The sequence below is a fragment of the Felis catus genome, chromosome D1 (genome assembly GCF_018350175.1).
Source record: "Felis catus isolate Fca126 chromosome D1, F.catus_Fca126_mat1.0, whole genome shotgun sequence".
In the NCBI taxonomy this organism is placed as follows: domain Eukaryota; kingdom Metazoa; phylum Chordata; class Mammalia; order Carnivora; family Felidae; genus Felis; species Felis catus.
In genome coordinates, this window is record NC_058377.1 from 95733433 (window position 1) to 95751990 (window position 18558).

The 18558-nt window shown below is 41.2% G+C and overlaps 1 protein-coding gene across 4 annotated transcripts in view; it reads left to right on the forward strand.

Annotated features, from left to right (window-relative positions):
- The first annotated feature begins 304 nt into the window (after positions 1–304).
- TTC17 (tetratricopeptide repeat domain 17) overlaps positions 305–18558 on the forward strand; it is a 126968-nt gene continuing 108714 nt past the window's right edge. For all 4 annotated transcript variants that reach the window (XM_006937212.5, XM_003993184.6, XM_045039155.1 and 1 more), the window contains exon 1: positions 305–495. In XM_006937212.5, coding sequence (XP_006937274.1) covers positions 337–495 — 159 coding nt within the window. In that variant the 5' untranslated portion in view covers positions 305–336. The remainder of the gene's footprint in view (positions 496–18558) is intronic.

Sequence of the window (18558 nt, forward strand, 5' to 3'; positions counted from 1 at the left end):
ATAGATCAATATATACACACAGACATACACACTCTGTACGTATTCTCTGAATCCTGTTATTTCAATTTAGGCTCCACCTAGAACACTACTTTTATCTCCCTCTGGTTCCCACCCCACGAGATCGTATCGCGTACAGGAAAACAATAACAAAAACGCGGTCTCCGACCTAAAGCCAAACCCGGCTGCCCCGGTAGCCCAAACCGAGGCTGAAAAAGCCGGTCGTCAGCGGGCAGCGCCCCCTGGGCTCCACCTCCTCCAGCGCCGACCTCCCCAAGATGGCGGGCGGCGGGGGCCCGCTTCCGCTTCCGGTGTGAGCAGCCGGGCCGGGGGGGCAAGATGGCGGCGGCAGTAGGGGTCCGCGGCCGGTGCGAGCTGCCGCCTTGCTCCGGCCCAGGCTGGCTCCTCAGTCTTTCCGCCTTGCTGAGTGTGGCGGCTCGAGGGGCCTTCGCCACCACGCACTGGGTCGTCACGGAGGACGGGAAGATCCAGCAGCAGGTAGCGGCCATAGGCGTCCCTCTCCGCCCGCGCCCGCCCTCGCCCCGGGGGATTCCCAGGTCCGGCCCCTGGCTATTTGGCTCCACGCGGCCCCGCCCCCAGCCTACCTTCCCACGGTCCGGGCGCTAGGGCCCGAGCGACCCCGACGCTGAGACCCGGCGTCGCCCCCCTCCCCATTTGTTCTCTGGCCCTCGCCTCAGACGCCTGCAAGTTCTCAGCCTTCCACCCCTGGGGCAGCGTGCCGCGTGGGAAGAGTCGCCCGGCTGTGGGGGTCGGACTCTGGGGACATCTTGTTGTGCTTGGGCTTTAGAAACCGCAGATTCATTATCCGTGCCTCTGGTTTCTCTCGGGCCCACCACGCGTCACCAGCCCTCCCTGAAGAAGTAGAAAGCAGGTGGCAGCGCCCGGCTGTGCGCGAGTCCCAGGGCGGTGACAGCTTCGGCACCCCTAGGCAGTGGGTCATCTAATGCTTCCTACCCCAGTCTCCTCTTCCAGTGCTGGAATTCGTGTCGGGACGAGGTGGTTTCAGCTTGTACCGTTACCCAGGTCAACAGGGGCTCTTTAGGGACAACATACACCTTCCTTCCGAAGGAATGCTTGAAGATGCCTCTGGTGGCGTTGCCTGCATCTTTTCGGCTCTAACTGCCCTCGTTTCCCAGTGTACTTTGCATTGTTTCTTTACCTAGTTCCTGTAACCCGGCCCCGCAAGGAGGATATGCGATTTCCTGGATTCTTGTGTGTCCGTCCGAACTAATTCCTCAGAGGAGGGACTGCTTTTCTTACATAACTTCATGATTGCCTACATTTTGTGAGTGCCGCTGATCCCTAAACAGTACGTGCGTGTGCTCGGCTGCAGAATCTTGGTAAACTTAATGACTTCCAACACTTGAGAGCAATCCTGAAAAGTCCAGCAAACATTTAGGAAGTGAATTGTGTGCCCCATGCAGTCTGGCCCCTTGATCTCAAGCGTATTAACCGTCATCGTGTGAAATTATGGACCTTTCGATTGTGTGTAATGAATGATGATAGGAACACAGTGCAAGGTTTAGGTTTACTTTTGTATGAAGTGGGGTTCTCGTTTAGATTTGCCTTGTGATGGCAAATTTTACCTCGTGTAACGAGTGAGTAAAACAATGTAAAATCGGCGTTGGTATTGTTCATTGGTTTTTAAGTATGTCTGAAAAAAGACTAACTTCTTATTGGGCACTCTTTTTCTCTACACCAACTTACATTGGAAAAGATTTCCTTTTCATGGCCATACCATTTGAGATTTAAAAGATAGGTGTGCATTTCAGAAACTCTAGAAAGCACTGCAAGTTTATTTCTTTCACAAAAGATCAGAAATCTTACGGGAGTCCTGGCTGCTACCCCCACCCCCTTTTATTTCCTGATGATAATTTTCCTTGAGGCCCTCATGAAGGGATACATGGAATTAAGTCACTCCTGCCGCAATTTGGGGAGCCCATCTCCTATTGGCTCTTCTGCAATATTGTTTTTGGCCACAGCTATTTATACACTATGACATTGACTTCTCCTTCCCATTTGGGTGTCCCGCCTCTCAGCCTAGGAAGTAGCCCATCTGAAAAGTGAAAGCTGGTAGAAATGCATTATTTGCTGAACATTGCAATGCGAAAGTAGAACCTGATTTGTTTTTTTAACAACAAAAAAACCCCCAAATTCTTTCTTTTTTGTACATTGGATACTTATGTTTCAGTGGGGGAAAGGTAGAGGTTTCTGTAACTTGCCTCAGAAAGGGAGAAATTTGAACAGTCTTTTGGAAATTTGCCAAGTCACTCCTGCAGTAAGTAGTTAGGCTTAAGGTTAGGAAAGCAAGATTTCTTTACTATAAGCTTTTAACAGTTGTCTTTTTCAGTGAATTTGTCCAATACTTTGCTACATAACATTTACAATGTTAAGTTCATACAACCACAAAATTTTATACCAGAAGACATAAAGCTGGTGTCTTCAGCGTAACAAGAAGAGGCTAGGGAAGGAAAGTTGGATTTAATCTGAAGGAAAAGCAACATTTATAAGTAAAGTAAGAGAGTTGAATACATGATCATCTTCTGAGTGCCACTCGGATAGCTGGGTACATTACCTATGCTTTCCTTCCTGGTAATATTTCAAATTCGGGCAGAATCCAAAACTCAATTTAGATTGTGATGAATTATCACATTTGCATATGCTTATTAAAGAACTGAAAGATCCCTTTAGTATATGGATTTGGGTGTACTGCAGATCTATTCATATGTTCAGCAACAATTAATTAAAAGCTTAATACATATATATTGTGTCCTAACTGACATACCATATTCCTTGCTACTTGTTTTTGGTTATAATATCTAAATGAGAGCAGAAGTGTGATTTTAGTTTTAAAGTGGTCTAATATCAGGGAGAGGGCTAAGGATAAACTGAAATGGCAACTTTAGAATATTAGCGTGGCAAATACCTTTTGAAACTCTGCCTGATATTTAAACTTGTCCAAATTAGATAGGTCATTGTTTTCCATAGTGAACGTGGAGAAGTACTTAGGAATTAAAAATCTGAATTGCCCCCAATACAGACTTACATAGGGATATTTTCCATCACTGTAAAATTGTAAGTACAGTAAGCAGTTCTTCCCAGGAGAAGAGAACAGTTGTTTGGTTTTTCTATTTCAAGCCTTAGCAAATGATAAAGATAGACACCCACAAGTTACAACTACAAACTTGTGAACACACAAATACATTGGAAGACCTAGCCCTGAAAAGGGGTTGAAATGGGGCTTCAGTCACAGCAAGGAGGCAGCCATTCTTCCAGGCAGGGTCCTCCCAGTCAGAACTGTGGTCACTTCTGGCAGGAGCAAGTGGTGAGCTCTCAGCATGGCATGTTAGGGAATCATTCCTTTCCACAATCCCTGTCTCAGCTGGGAAGCATACCTTATATGTTTTTAGGTTCCATGTTTACTGAGCTGCCACTAAATTCCAGGAGCATTGCTCAGGGAATCCTTAGCTGGGATGTGAAGAGAATGTTCTAGAGTCTGAGTTCCTTTCCCACTGCAGTTGGGATAGTTAAGAAGAGGTGCTCCTCTTCTCTTCACCTTTATGCTTTTCTCCCAGCTTTGGGCTTTGGCATAGCTCTGATCCCCTTGTGTCCCCTGTACCTGAAAATTTTTCTTTATTTAAGCAAGAGTACTTGGGGTCCATGGACTTAAGGAGTGGGCTGTTATAATCTCATTACTTGGAGCATCTACAGAGTAATCAGGTCAATGGATCCTTTGGTTGACTTCACTGTGAAGAATAGGCTTTGAGATAAATTTGTGGTTTTTTTCATTTCCTTTTTTTTTTTTTTAATTTTTTTTTTTCAACGTTTATTTATTTTTGGGACAGAGAGAGACAGAGCATGAACGGGGGAGGGGCAGAGAGAGAGGGAGACACAGAATCGGAAACAGGCTCCAGGCTCTGAGCCATCAGCCCAGAGCCTGACGCGGGGCTCGAACTCCCGGACCGCGATTTCGTGACCTGGCTGAAGTCGGACGCTTAACCGACTGCGCCACCCAGGCGCCCCTCATTTCCTTTTTTTAAAAAAAATTTTTTAACATTTATTTTTGAGAGAGAGAGTGCGTGCACGCGAGAGCATGGAAGGGGCAGAGAGAGAGGGAGACACAGAAGCCAAAGCAGGCTCCAGGCTCTGAGCTGTCACCACAGAGCCTGACATGGGGCTCAAACTCACAAACTGCAAGATCATGACCTGAGCCGAAGTTGGGTGTTTAACTGCCACCCAGGTGCCTCTCTCTTTTTTTTTTTTTCCTAGTATGGCAATATTTATTTTTCTGTTTTTGTCAAAATTGTCTGGAGAGTCACTTGAAGATTAAATTCAATTTTGTGAATTAGCCTAAGAGCCTAACCATAATGTATCACATCATTACTGTGGAAAAATCAATATTCCATGTTCTGAATTACCAGCTAACAAATGAACTCCTGAAATGTTACCAGTTTGTCTTAGACTTATTAAATCAAGAAGTTGTACTTCTAAAAATAGGTGGGGGAGGGGAAAGGGGCACCCAGGTGTCTCAGTGGACTCTTGACTTCAGCTTAGGTCTTGATCTCAGGGTCATGACTTCAAGCCCCACATTGGTCTCCATGTATGAAGCCTACATAAAAAAAAAAAAAAAAAAAAAAAAAAAGAAGTTGTACTTCTAGCATTGGGGTTCATGGCCCCTGGATATTCTCTGTCTTCATAAGTGGAGGTCTAAAACTTTAAGTAAATAAAGAGTATAATTGTTATCAACTCTCATAACATTATAATATTTCTTAGCTACCGACTGTTTCCTTCTCAAATCTTAGAACAATAGTACTTTAGACTAGGAAAAAATTCTTAAAGGGTATATGGTACAACTCAGAGATAAAGTCACCCACAGTCACATAACTGATGAGTGGCATTTAGTGATAGCAGTGAGTAAAAATCTGCAGTAACATGCAAGTGAGCACTTTGTACTCGGTAAGTTTGAAGTGCTTTCCCCCCCTTTCATAATACCTACCAATGAAGAAATAGAAAGAAAAGTAAAAAATGGGAATAATGAAGTAAAAGTCTTCTCTTTTCCAGTTTGCTTTACCTCTGCAGAATGTTTTGTGATGACTTTAAATTGGGGGTGGGTGGAGAAGCGTCAAAAATAGGTGTGATTTAATTTGGGGGTTATTTCATCATTTTGCCTTCTATCAAGCAAATGTCTTTAAAGTATAGATCCTTTTAACTGGTTAGAACAAATGAAGTTTCTGACAAACCTGACGATCTGAAACCTAGCAACTTTGGCATAAGAAGTGTTTGATAAGCAGTAATATTTCAGCAACTATGACCTGAGCAAGAGCTGTCAGGTTTAGTTGGACAAACAGACTAAATCTTTATCTATTGGTCTTTAATAGCTTATAAGTGAAGGAGTGGCTTGATTTGGGTATTAAGTAATTGGTTAATCTGGGAGAGGGCATCTGGATGATACTATGAAGCTGACAGGTTTATTTCAGTGCTTTTCAACACTGAGCCCATCTTTTTATCATAGAACTTTGCTTCTGTGTTTATATACTTCAGGAATTTACTTGGATCTGAGAGGTCATGGTTGTTTCTTCACTAACTTGCTAGGTACCGGCTAAACCTTTGTAATTTGTCCTAGACATTGACATCAAAGTGATTCTCACTCAATCCTTTTTTTTTTTCCACTTCCTACTATTCTATTATCTTATAAATTCCCAGGGGTTAACTTTGTTTATACTATAGAGTAGGTAATAGCTTATAAGTATACAGAGGTAAATTATAACTTTAAATACTTTTCCCAATTACTTATTAAACAAGTATTTACTGACAGCTTATTTTTCACCAGCCCACTGTGCTTTGATGGATATGCTGTTTTCCAATGGCTACCGTGACACGAAATTCTCATTTTTCATTGGGGGGTGAGCAGAGTACAGCTCCTTCTTAACCTTTTTTTTTTTTTCTTTTCTTTTCTCCAGCTCTTCTTCCTCCACTCATCTTCTAGATCAGTGGTTCTCAAACTTTACCTTACACAAAAATAATCTGGAGTACTTGCTTAAAATACAGATTCCTAGGCCACTAAAGTATCTGAACAAGTAAAGCCAAGAATTCCACATTTTTACCAAACCCCTCAGGAGATCATGATACAGATGGATCACAGATCATTCTGAGAAGTTCAACTTTATATATTGCTTTACCTCCAGCTTCTGTTTCAGCCTTCTCTTTTTACTCTTTACATATACCTGGGCAATCCTATCTTTTCTCAGGACTTAAGTTACCATATATGTGCTGAGAATAGCCGCATTTCTTTTTGTAAGTCAGATTTTTTCCTCCAGGGTTATAGATTCAGGACCTCTAATAAGCTTTGAATTCCATGTGAATGTCCTCTAGGTACTTCAAGCTTAATATGATCAAATCTAAACTCATTTTTACCCTACCTAAACCTGTGTCATGCCCTGTTTTCCCAAACTGAACGAAAGACCCCCACCATTCACCATCCACCCATTTGCCCATGTCAGAAATCTAGTTGTTTCCTATATTCTTTACCAAAATCTTTCCATTTTACTTCCTAATTATATCTTCTTCCCATAGTCACTGCTGTGACTCCAGTTCAGGCCACCTGATTCTTGCCACAGCTTTCTAACTGCTCTCCTTTCTCTAGTCTTGTCCTGCTTCCAACCCATTCTCCCCAGTGCAGTTAGACTCAGCTTTTAAAACTTTCTTTGTTTTGGGGCACCTGGGTGTTTTGGGGCACCTGGGGCTCAGTTGGTTGAGCATCTAACTCTTGATCTCAGCTCAGGTCATGATCCTAGAGTCGTGGGATCAAGCCCTGCATCCAGCTTTGTGCTGAGCATAGAGCCTGCTTGATTCTCTGTCTGTCCTTCCCTCTCTCTTCCTCTCTGCCCCCTCTCCTTTGTGTGTATGCTCTCAATCGCTCTAAAGTAAAAATAAATAAAACTTTTGTTTAATTAAAAATTTGAATTACAGAAGGAATGCATGGCATTCTAAAAAGTAAATGTCTAACATTATGGGGTATTTAAAATAATAAAGTGAAGTCTTCCCATCTCTCCCCATTCTCACTTCTCAAGGAAAATTGCCTTTAAAGCGTTTGGTACATATCCCAGGACATGGTCTTTCTTTAATGTGTCTTGTGATCTGGCCCCTCTTTCTCTCTAGCTTATCTTTGTTCATTCTTCAGTGCCCCACTTTCACCCCCAGAATACACACACATAACACTTGGCCATATTTAACTTTGGTCAGTGCCCTCAGATGTGCTCTGTTCTCACTTGCTTCTGGGCCTTTGCACATGTTCTTTCCCTGAAATGCTGACTGTCCTAATCTGGCTAACTCAGTACTCTTCACAACTTAAACATCACTTACACAGGGAAGTTTCTAATGCCCAAATTTAAACAAGCTGTTCTTTCTATGTGCTTTTATAGTGTCTGGTATTCCCTTATGAAGGCATTTACCATGCCATATTGTGTCCATTTACTAATGTAAATACCCTACTAGACTCCTACATGCCCCATGAAGGGAGAAGCCATACCCATTTTCTCTGCACCTCCTGCATCTCTCATGCTAAATCCCGTAGGCTGCAATAGTATCTATTGAATGGATGACGTAAGGAAGTATGAAAACTGGTTCCTGCCTCTCAGGAATTTACCACTGTCCAAATGAAGCCTCACACTGCTTACTAATGTGATAGTCATTTTGGAAGCTAACCTACAGGAGGCCTCAGATTCCTGGAAGATCTTTATTTATTTATTAATGCTTATTCATATTTGAGAGACAGAGAGAGAGCATGAGCAGGGAAGGGGCAGAGAGAGGGAGACATAGAATCTGAAGTAGGCTCCAGGCTCTGAGTTGTCAGCACAGAGCCCGAGCCCGACGCAGGGCTTGAACTCACAAACTGTGAGATCATGACCTGAGCCAAAGTCGGACGCTCAACCGACTGAGCCACCCAGGTGCCCCTCCTGGAAGATCTTTAAAGCTCCGAATAACCCATCACTGAGTCAGCCATTGGGCCTTCAGATAAGGTGCTATATGCACATGAGAAGAGCCTTACTCAGAGATCACTGTTGGCCTGTCTTCTCTGGTCAGGTTGTGTATGCAAAGGAAATCATCCTCTTTGTCACTGATGTTACATCTAAAAGGTCAGCTTTATTTTTCAGGCACTGAGAAGTATGGAGAAGTGACAAGAGACAAGGAAGAAAAAAACAAGAAAAATCATCAGGAAGGGCAGAGGCAAGATGGATGAGAAATGGCAGCTGCATTGTTGAGGGGGGATTAGGGTCAGCTGTGGGGTTTGGCAGTTGTTGCAGTTTAGAAGCAGCTTGGGTGGAAATGGACAGAAGGGACTCTGACAGTGAGGAATAGGAGGGCTTGCCAGCAGGTCAGGTCAAAAATGAGAACAGCTTTGCACTCCAGTGTGTAGGGGCATGTGTGAGCCCTACCTGCATCTCCGTGAGACTCTGTGATGGCAAAAGCAAGGGGAATTCTGTAGGGTGGCTCTTTACAGCCAGGCACTTCATTTGGTTTTTTTTCTTTGTTTTATTTTTTAACATAATATAATTTATTGGCAAGTTGGTTTCCATACAACACCCAGTGCTCATCCCAAGAAGCGCCCTCCTTCCTGCCCATCACCCACTTTCCCCTCTCCCCCACCCCCCATCTACCCTTAGTTTGTTCTCAGTCCTTAAGTGTCTCTTAGGGTTTGCCTCCCTCCCTCTCTGTATCTCACTGTGGTTTTGATTTGTATTTCCATGATGAGGAGTGACGTTGAGCATCTTTTCATGTGCTTGTTGGCCATCTGGATATCTTCTTTAGAAAAGTGTCTATTCATGTCTTCTGCCCATTTCTTCACTGCATTATTTGTTTTTCAGGTGTGGAGTTTGGTGAGTTCTTTATAGATTTTAGATGCTAGCCCTTTATTTGATATGTCATTTGCAAATATCTTTTCCCATTCCAGTTGGTTGTTTTGTTGATTGTTTCCTTTGCAGTCCAGAAGCTTTTTATCTTGATGAGGTCCCATAGTTCATTTTTGCCGATAATTCCCTTGCCTTTGGAAATGTGTCAAGTTAAGAAATTGCTGCAGCTGAGGTCAGAGAGGTTTTTTTCCTGCTTTCTCCTCTAGGGTTTTAATGGTTTCCTGTCTCACATTCAGGTCCTTCATCCATTTTGAGTTCATTTTTGTGTATGGTGTAATAAAGTGGTCTAGTTTCATTCTTCTGCATGTTGTACAGCCAGGCACTTCTTGAAAATTGTGCTCATGGGCTCCCCCCCCCCTTTTTTTTAAGTTTGTTTATTTGTTTGAGAGAGACAGACACAGCGTGAGAGGGGAAGAGGCAGAGAGAGAGAGAGTGACAGAGAATCCCAAGCAGGCTCCATGCTGCCAGCACAGAGCCCAGTGTGGGGCTCAAACTCACGAACTGTGAGATGACTTGAGCTGAAACCAAGAGTTGGAAAGCAAGAGTTGGACGCTTAACTGACTGAGCCACCCAGGTGTCCCTCTCTTCCCTCTCTTTATATAGGTCTCTTCAAGCCACTCCAGTCAGTCCTTCATCCCCACGAGTCTTGTCAAAATATACCAGAGCCTGCCTTATTGCCAAATTTGGTGCTCAGCTTGAAGTTGTCTCTCTCACCCTCTTTGCTCCCCAGCCAGCACTTGTCCTCTGACCTTATCGAACTGTTTTCCTCCATGGCTTCCAGGACATTCACTCCTGGCTTTCCCTCTAAATCCCTCACCATGACTTCTCATTCTCTTCTGCTGAATTCCTCTTTTCTTAATGAGTCTTAAATACTGATGTGCTCATCAGATGGTCTTATGCCCTGTCATGGCATAAAATATGACATCTATTCTGAGGATTCTCTTAAATCATATCTGCAGTCTCTCCCTCAACTCCAGACTCTTGTATCCAATTGCCCACTCAACATCTCCACTAAGCTGTCTTACAGACATCACAAATACATCATGTCCTAAACTGAACTCTTTATTTCCCACCCCACCACACTGGTTAACCAGATTGCTCAGGTCCAGAATCTTTCTCGACTCTTGTGTCGCATACCTAATCTATCAATAACCTGTCAACTTTACTTCCAAAATGTCTCTTGCATCAAGCCATGTCTTTCCACCTCTACTTCTACAGCCCTAGTCCAGTGGTCTTCATCTCCCTTTTAAACCTATGCACAGTAGCCTCCTGACCAGTGTCCTTGCTTCTACTTTTGCCCCATAGAGTCTACTCGCCACACTTTTCTTTTTTTACGTGAAATTTATTGTCAGATTGGTTTCCATACAACACCCAGTGCTCATCCCAACAGGTGCCTTCCTCAATGCCCATCACCCACTTTCCCCTGCCCCCCCCACCAACCCTCAGTTTATTCTCAGTATTTAAGAGTCTCTTATGATTTGCCTCCTCCCTCTCTGTAACTTTTTTTTTCCCCCTTCTCCTCCCCCATGGTCTTCTGTTGAGTTTCTCAGGATCCGCATATGAGTGAAAACATATGGTATCTGTCTTTCTCTACCTGACTTATTTCACTTAGCATGACACTCTGAAAACATATGGTATCTGTCTTTCTCTACCCGACTTATTTCACTTAGCATAACACTCTCCAGTTCCATCCACAGTGCTGCAAATGGCCAGATTCCATTCTTTCTCATTGCCAAGTAGTATTCCATTGTATATATAAACCACATCTTCTTTATCCATTCATCAGTTAATGGACATTTAGGTTCTTTCCATAATTTGGCTATTGCTGAAAGTGCTGCTATAAACATTGGGGTACAAGTGCCCCTATGCATCAGCACTCCTGTATCCCTTGGGTAAATTCCTAGTGGTGCTATTGCTGGGTCATGGGGTAGTTCTATTTTTAATTTTTTGAGGAACCTCCACACTGTTTTCTAGAGCGGCTGCACCAGTTTGCATTCCCATCAACAGTGCAAGAGGGTTCCCGTTTCTCCACATCCTCTCCAGCATCTATAGTCTCCTGATTTGTTCATTTTAGCCGCTCTGACTGGCGTGAGGTGGTATCTCAGTGTGGTTTTGATTTGTATTTCCCTGATGAGGAGTGACGTTGAGCATCTGTTTATGTGCCTGTTGGCCATCTGGATGTCTTCTTTAGAAAAGTGTCTATTCATGTCTTCAGCCCATTTCTTCACTGGATTATTTGTTTTTTGGGTATTCTCTACACTTTTAAAGATCATAAGTCTGGTCGTGTCACTCTTTTAAGGGTTGTAGGGGGAAGAGATCCAAAGAGCATCAGAAAACCTTCAGTGTTTCCCATCATACTTTTAAGAAAAAAATTTTGGACTTTGTACCATGGCCTATAAGGCAGGCCCTTGTAAGATCTGGGACCTGGCCCCTGGCCACCTCTCTACCGCAAATACCACTTTCCTTCTTGTATTCTGTGATTCGGCCATACTGGCCTTTGGGGTGGGTCTTGAGAGAACCAACTTTGTTCTTGGTCCTTCTGTTGCTTGAAAAATTTCTGCAGACATTCTCATGGCTCTCTTTCAAATCTGTTCACATGTCACCTATCTTCTGACCACACTATCTAAAACAGCATCTCCTTCCATCATTCTGTCTTCTTACTTTGCTTTAGTTTTCTTCATAGCACCTATTACTCTATTGTAATGTATTACTGGTCTTCCTACAAGAACATTAACTTTTTCGTTGACCTTTGTTATATTCAGTGCGGTAACCCCCATGCCTAAAATGGTCCCTGACACATCGTACACACTCGGAAGTATTGCATACGAGAGAGAAAGGGAGGGTACCTGCATGTATGTGTTCAGGCAGTTGCTTACACTTGTAAAAGCTCTTGCATATTAGCACAGTGAAAGGCCACCATCGTTTTAGTAGTCTGGAGAAAGCGCAGTGCATTTACTTTAAAGGGGGCAAGCCAATTTATGCGTTCTCCCTGCTAACAATAAAAGCTCTAGATAAACCAAGACTTCTCTAAGAATGTAGTGTCTCTGAACCAGAGTTGTAAAATGGTGTCTCAGATAACCTACATTCCGATTGGCTGTTTGGAAATACTATCTCTTCAACATACCTTAAATGATATGCTCAAAGAACTTTGAGATTGAGACATTACTGAAATTAATTGATTACTATACAAATTTAGGTAAGTCCTTAACGTTCAGACATTTAACATACACAAAAGAAACATTTGTTAAAAATCTATACCGTCATGACACTTTTAAATAAGCTAAAGTATATGTTTGCTTTCAAGGCCTACTACCAGGAATTCACACTAGCCAGATCAGATTGTGTCTCCCATATTTATTTAGTCAGCAGTAACTACTTCATGAGTCTAACTTTTGAAAAGAATTCATTTATGTATTTTTATTACTAACATCTCACCTCATTCTTCACTTACCCTCTGAGGCACTTAGTTATTTAAATTAAAATCAGGTGACCAGCAGGAGAACCCTCCTCACCTTGTGCCCTCATGATCTGCCCTTTCCTCTTTTAGTCTAATTGCTTGGTCGGGAGATGAGATGGATAGTTAATCTTTAGTAAAGCTTTAGAGAGTGGTACATGCCCAAAATGGTCAAATGGAGTCGGGAACGTTTTATTTGAGCAAATATTTGCTGAGAGCTTTTTGTGTGCCATTACATTTGACAGGCTTAGTTTGCTCGTTAAACACATATTGGAATCCTTTCTGTGTTAGGTACGTGGAATACAGCTGTGATTGAGATTGTCCCTGCCTTCACAGAGTTTGCATTTTATAGTCATACATAGAAGGGACTCTAATTTAGGATAATGTCAGCAGGTAGCTTTTATAGCAATAAAAATTTAATGTCAATTGCACTGAGCACTTTACCAAGTGTTTTCAATATTCATTTCTCATTTTATGGTCATATAGACCCAGTAAGATGTGGGTATTGATATCTCAATTAAATAAAGAAATTTAGGCCGAGTGTGGTTAAACTCCTTGCCCAAGGCCATGCAGGTAGGAAGTGGCTATGTATAAATTCCAGCTTAGATCCCATTCTAAACTGTTCTCTGTACTGCTAAACATTACTACCAATATAAAGAAAAATATTTCTGTTGTTTTGTATATAAAACATCAATATTTTCTCTATTTTTAAATTGAATTTGATTTTTTTAAGTGGGTTCCATGCCCAATGTGGGAGCTGAACTCAGGACCCTGAGATCAAGAGTCAGATACTCTACTGACTGAGCCACCCAGGCATCCTATAATTGAATTTGAAAGTATAAAATACGTGATCATTGTTCAAAAAAATATTTTCAAGCTACTTAGTAGGACATAAAATGAAAAGTGAAAGTTTCATAACCACTCATAGTTCTTCCTGGAAGTAATCACAGAATTATTTGTGTATTCTTGCAAAAAGTTCCCATGCATTTGCAAACCCTCATGTGGATTTTTAAAAAACACAACTGGGGGCGCCTGGGTGGCTCAGTCGGTTGAGCGTCCGACTTCGGCTCAGGTCACGATCTCGCGGTCCGTGAGTTCAAGCCCCGCGTCGGGCTCTGGGCTGATGGCTCAGAGCCTGGAGCCTGCTTCCGATTCTGTGTCTCCCTCTCTCTCTCTGCCCCTCCCCCGTTCATGCTCTGTCTCTCTCTGTCTCAAAAATAAATAAATGATAAAAAAAAAATTAAAAAAAAACACAACTGGAAACATTTTGTCTCACCACTACTTTTTATTAATAGAGTTAGACATCTGTCAGAAATGAAAAGCTACTCTCTTTGCCCTTAAAATTGCATAGTATTTGATTGTATGGCTATTCTGTAATTTATTTAACCAGTTCCCTAATGACAGGCATTTAGATTGTTTCCAGGTTTTTACTGCTGTGAGTGTGTGTGCCCATTCATGTGTCTTCACATGCTCCTGTGAGCATATTGAGTAGATCTGTAAGAACTCTTTGAAGTGGAATTTACCTGTTTGAAGAATGCATATTTAATTTTCTTATTGCCAAGTCGTCCTTTTAAAGGATTGCATCAGGAGTGTTTAAAATGCCCAACAGTGTTTGGGATATATGTCAAATCTTTGTTTATATAATCCGCTTCTAGTCAGACAGCCCTTATCCCATCCATTGCCCTTAGCGAAACAGTGTTACGGCTGTCAGTGGAAGTATGAACAAAAAGGAACTTTCAGTTTGGTTTGGTTATCTTCATAGAAAAATTAAACCTTTGTCATTAATGCTTACTTCACACTTGTTGGGATTGCAGTAAAAGAAATTAGTCAAGCTGACCCCCCCCCCCCCCCCAGAGTTAATACTACTACTGTTTGATGAGTAATAAAGTTGAACTTTATTCAATGGTGTAGTACAGCAGTGATTTCTAGCGTGAAATAGCGAAGTTATTTCCTGGCTGTTGAGTTGCCGTCACCTGAGTAATGATAAAAATTAAGGTTCAATTTCCGGCACTCATTTCCGTGTCCCTTTTCCAATATTTGATTAACAAACCTCAATGACAAAATCCTCTAAACTGAGTGACTTAAGCACCGAAGTTTTTCTCACAGTTTTGGAGGCCAGAAGTCTAAGGTCAGAGTGCCAGAGTGATCAGGTTCTGGTGAAAGCTCTGTTTCTGGCTTGCAGACCCGCTGCATTCTTGCTGTGTCCTCAGGTGGCAGAGAGAAAGAGAAAGCAAGCTTTCAGTGTCTCCTCTTATAAGGGCACCAATCCCGTCATAAGGCCCCAACCTCATGACCTCATCTAAACCAAATTACCCTCCAAAGGGCTACTCTCCAATTACCATGACATTGGAGGTTACAGCTTCAACGTAAAATTTTGGGGGAGACACAGCACCCAACTAGGAATTTTTATGCTTACATATCTTGTATTTATCACCTTTAAGCGTGGCATTGTGTCTGGAACTTAGCGGGTGCTTATATTCGTTTTCTGTTTGCTGCTGTAAAAAATTACCAGTTTATGTCTTAAAGCAACAGAGATTATCACCTTACAGTTGTGTAGGTTAGCAGTTCAACCCATGTTGTGCTGGGGCTAAAATCAAGGGGACAGTAATGCTGCACATCTTCCTGGAGATATTAGGAGAGAGTCCATTTCCTTACCTCTTTCTAGTTTCCAGAGGCCACCCACATTCCTTGCTTCTTGGCCCCCTTTCATTGTATCACAGAGCTAGCAACATTGCATTTCTCTGATCTTTCTTAGCAGCATCTCTCTCTTTGACCTCCCTATTCCACTTTTAAGGACCCTTGTGATTACATTAGGCCCACGTGGATAATCCAGGTTATATTCTGTCTTAATTAAAGTAATCTGAATAGCAACCTTAACTCCATCAGCTACTTTAATTTCCCTTTGCCACATAACCTAACTAGTCACAGGTTCTGGGGATTAGGACATGACCATCTTTGGGGGCCATTATTCCATGCTCAATAAATATTAGCTGCTGGAATGAGAGTCACTTCTGAGTTACATATAAAATAGCTCTAATTGCACAGCGACATTGTTCTGTATATGTTTACAAGAGTATCATAAATATGCAAATGAGAAATATCTGTGACTCTCGTGTCCCGATCCAGCATTTCATTTTCTTTCCTTGTAAAGTTGTAAATTGTCTACTTTATTCATTATGTTATTTGTATATTTCCTGGTGATACAAATCAGAACGTGTAGCCTGGTAGCACGCGTGTATAAGAAGTTGTTCATTTGTTGTTTATGTTGAAAATGGTTATTAACTTGCTTATTTATCACTTTGGAAAATGGTGCTTGTTTGATATGATTGCTCTCATAAAATTGGCTGCAACACTGCACATGGTCGAATGTAGACTATAGCTATATAATATACTTCAGATACCTAGATTGTTTTCTGTGTGTTTAAGCATTTACGACTTTGTCTTCCAAGAACTGTGAACATGGGAATGTAAATCTAATTGAGAGTAAAACTTTAGGAAATAGAGATATGAAGCCACAAAAATTCATGCGATGGTCAAGATTCAGTATTTTTGTTTATTTAAAGTTTATATTTAGCTTCAGTAGTTTATATTTAGTTTCAATAACCTGATATCCTACAAAATTGAAGTCCATGTTTTAAAACATTAAAATACCATATTGTACAAGTACACCAATGGCAAAAAAAAAAAAAAAAATAAGTCTTCTTTAACAAAAATATTTCCGGGTCCTGACAGTTCATAATAATAGTGTTTTATTGATCTGAAACAATTAAATGTTTCCAGTGAAAGATCTGCTTCTCTATTAAAGTTTTGAAAATTATTATAGTCAGGAGCCCATGAAAGTCCCTTTCCAGAGCTGAGGCTGGACTGGTATTTTGTTTGTGAATTTGCACTTCTCTCGACCTGGAGGAAAGTCCAGGTCCGTGATGGTCAGACTTGAATCCTAAAGAAAGAATTACATGCAAAGTCAGGCAACAGACTTCTGCCTCCCTCATTCCATCCCTATCCACTCATCTTGCTTGCCCCTGTATTCACCTGCCAGGGGTCACAAAGGTGAGGGTTCTTTGGTCAGTCATTTGAAAATGGTAGTGAATTAGATTTGAGATAAGGACAAAAATCTGAGGAGACTAAGGTAACAAACAAAAAATACAAAAGATGTTACCTTTTAGAAGTGTTTTGACTGGCCCCACATCTGAGAGAGGAACTTTTTTCTCTATGAATATATAAGGAAAAGCGACAGGGTTGTTCCTCAGACCTAAGTTGTCATCACAACTCATATTTTGTTTAAAAATACATATCACATAACATTCTGAGGCTTCACTTTAACAAGACCTGTAGGTAGTACTTAAAAAGAGAGATATATTTTATAAACATAAGTAATATATGTTTGCTGTAGAAAAAGTCAGAAAACACAACCAAGAAGATAATCTTGTTGAGTCTCACCAACTGGAAACCACCATTCATAAAATTGTGTTGTAAAGTATCAGTGGGTTTAAAGGGAGGCAATGAGGAAGATTTTTTATAAGCACACAAAAGAAGAAACACATGTGGCCAACAAAGAGATTAAAATGTGTTCACTCTTTTCCCTTTGTTCTTAAGAGTGTGGAAAAACTCAGTGACTGTTGGTAGGAATTAAAGTTGATTCCTCTATTCTGGAAAAAAGCAAGCAAAAAATATAAATTTAAAAGTGTAGTCCCTTTAACCTAGCAATTCTTTTCTAGGAAAAAAATAAGTAAGCAGCAATAAAAAAAATTTAAGTGTAAGGATATTCATCTCAATACCATTAAAAAGGGAGAAGAAGTAAAAGCCCAAATTTTAATTAGCAGTAACCTGGATAAATAACTTTAATGTAATATTACCCACTAAATATGATGACATAGAACTGTAATTCCTGAGAAAACAAGCTGATAAAATTTAGGAAACAGTGGGGAAGGGAAGGATGCAGTATAGTAAAAATGATCCCGTTTTTGTAAAAATGTTTTATCTACATAGCAGTGTGTGTGTATACATATGCAGAGAAGTTATTCTGACATAATTAACTAGGTCTGACAGCAGACTTTTCAAGTAATTTTAATTTTTTTAATATTGTCCATAATGTGTTTGTTTTTATTGTAAACTATATATTTAGCTTATGATCAAAGACAAATTTCTTTTCCAGTTGAACTTTGTTAGAATTAAGTGGCATAAGGACAGGGAGAGCTAATTTTGCCTGTGACACAGTGAACAACTTAACTGCTCAGAAATAAATAGCCACTGCTAATTGGAACCTTGGTTTAATTTGACAAATTGACAGTTTAAAAAATGCTTTCAGCTGCAGCTTTGGAAAGAGTCCCTACCTAGAGCAAGTACAAATTTATACCGGCAAATTGAAAGAATGATCATTTCATTCATTTGAATATTAGATTCCTTCCGTGGCACCTGAGACTGATAAAAATGTGACACTTTCACGATAGTGTTAAATCTTTTATGGGGGTTGGATATGAAGAACATATGGAACTTTAAAAGTCATCAGGCTGGGTCCCCTCAGCTTATAGATGAGGAAATGGAAGCCCATGCAGAGAAGGTGATTTGCTTAAGGTTGCACAGCTAGTCATAGACCTGTGAAGGACTTACTTTTCACAATCCCTGGAAGCCTAGACCTGTGAAGGACTTACTTTTCACGATCCCTTGAGGCCTAGACCTGTGAAGGACTTAACTTTTCACGATCCTTTGAGGCCTAGCCACTTTACCTCCTGTACAGGTAGTCATCAATGAATGATAGTCTTGGTGGAGATGGATATTCTACCAAATGTGACGTCAGACAACTTCATCAAACAACCAGCAGCATATTAAGTGCTTGACATGTTCCTGAAAGCATATGAACTACTGGAGGTAGAACAAGGAATACAAAAAATTTTTTTCTGGAGAGACAGACATACAATAATTAAACAATGTAATAAGCACTATTAAAGGAGTGTGTAAAAAGTACTATGGGAGCTCAAGAGAGGAATGGCTTCACAAAAGAAATGTCATTTGAGCCCAGTCATTTGGCCTTCAGCAAAAGCATCAGGATAGAAGTGTGTTCCAAGTAGGAGAATTAGCATGTGCAAAGGGACAGAAGATCTGAAAAGAGCCACTAGGGTAAGAAGAGGCCCTAGGCAGAGGGTTTAGAAGAAATTTTGGCAGATGTTTGGAAATAGC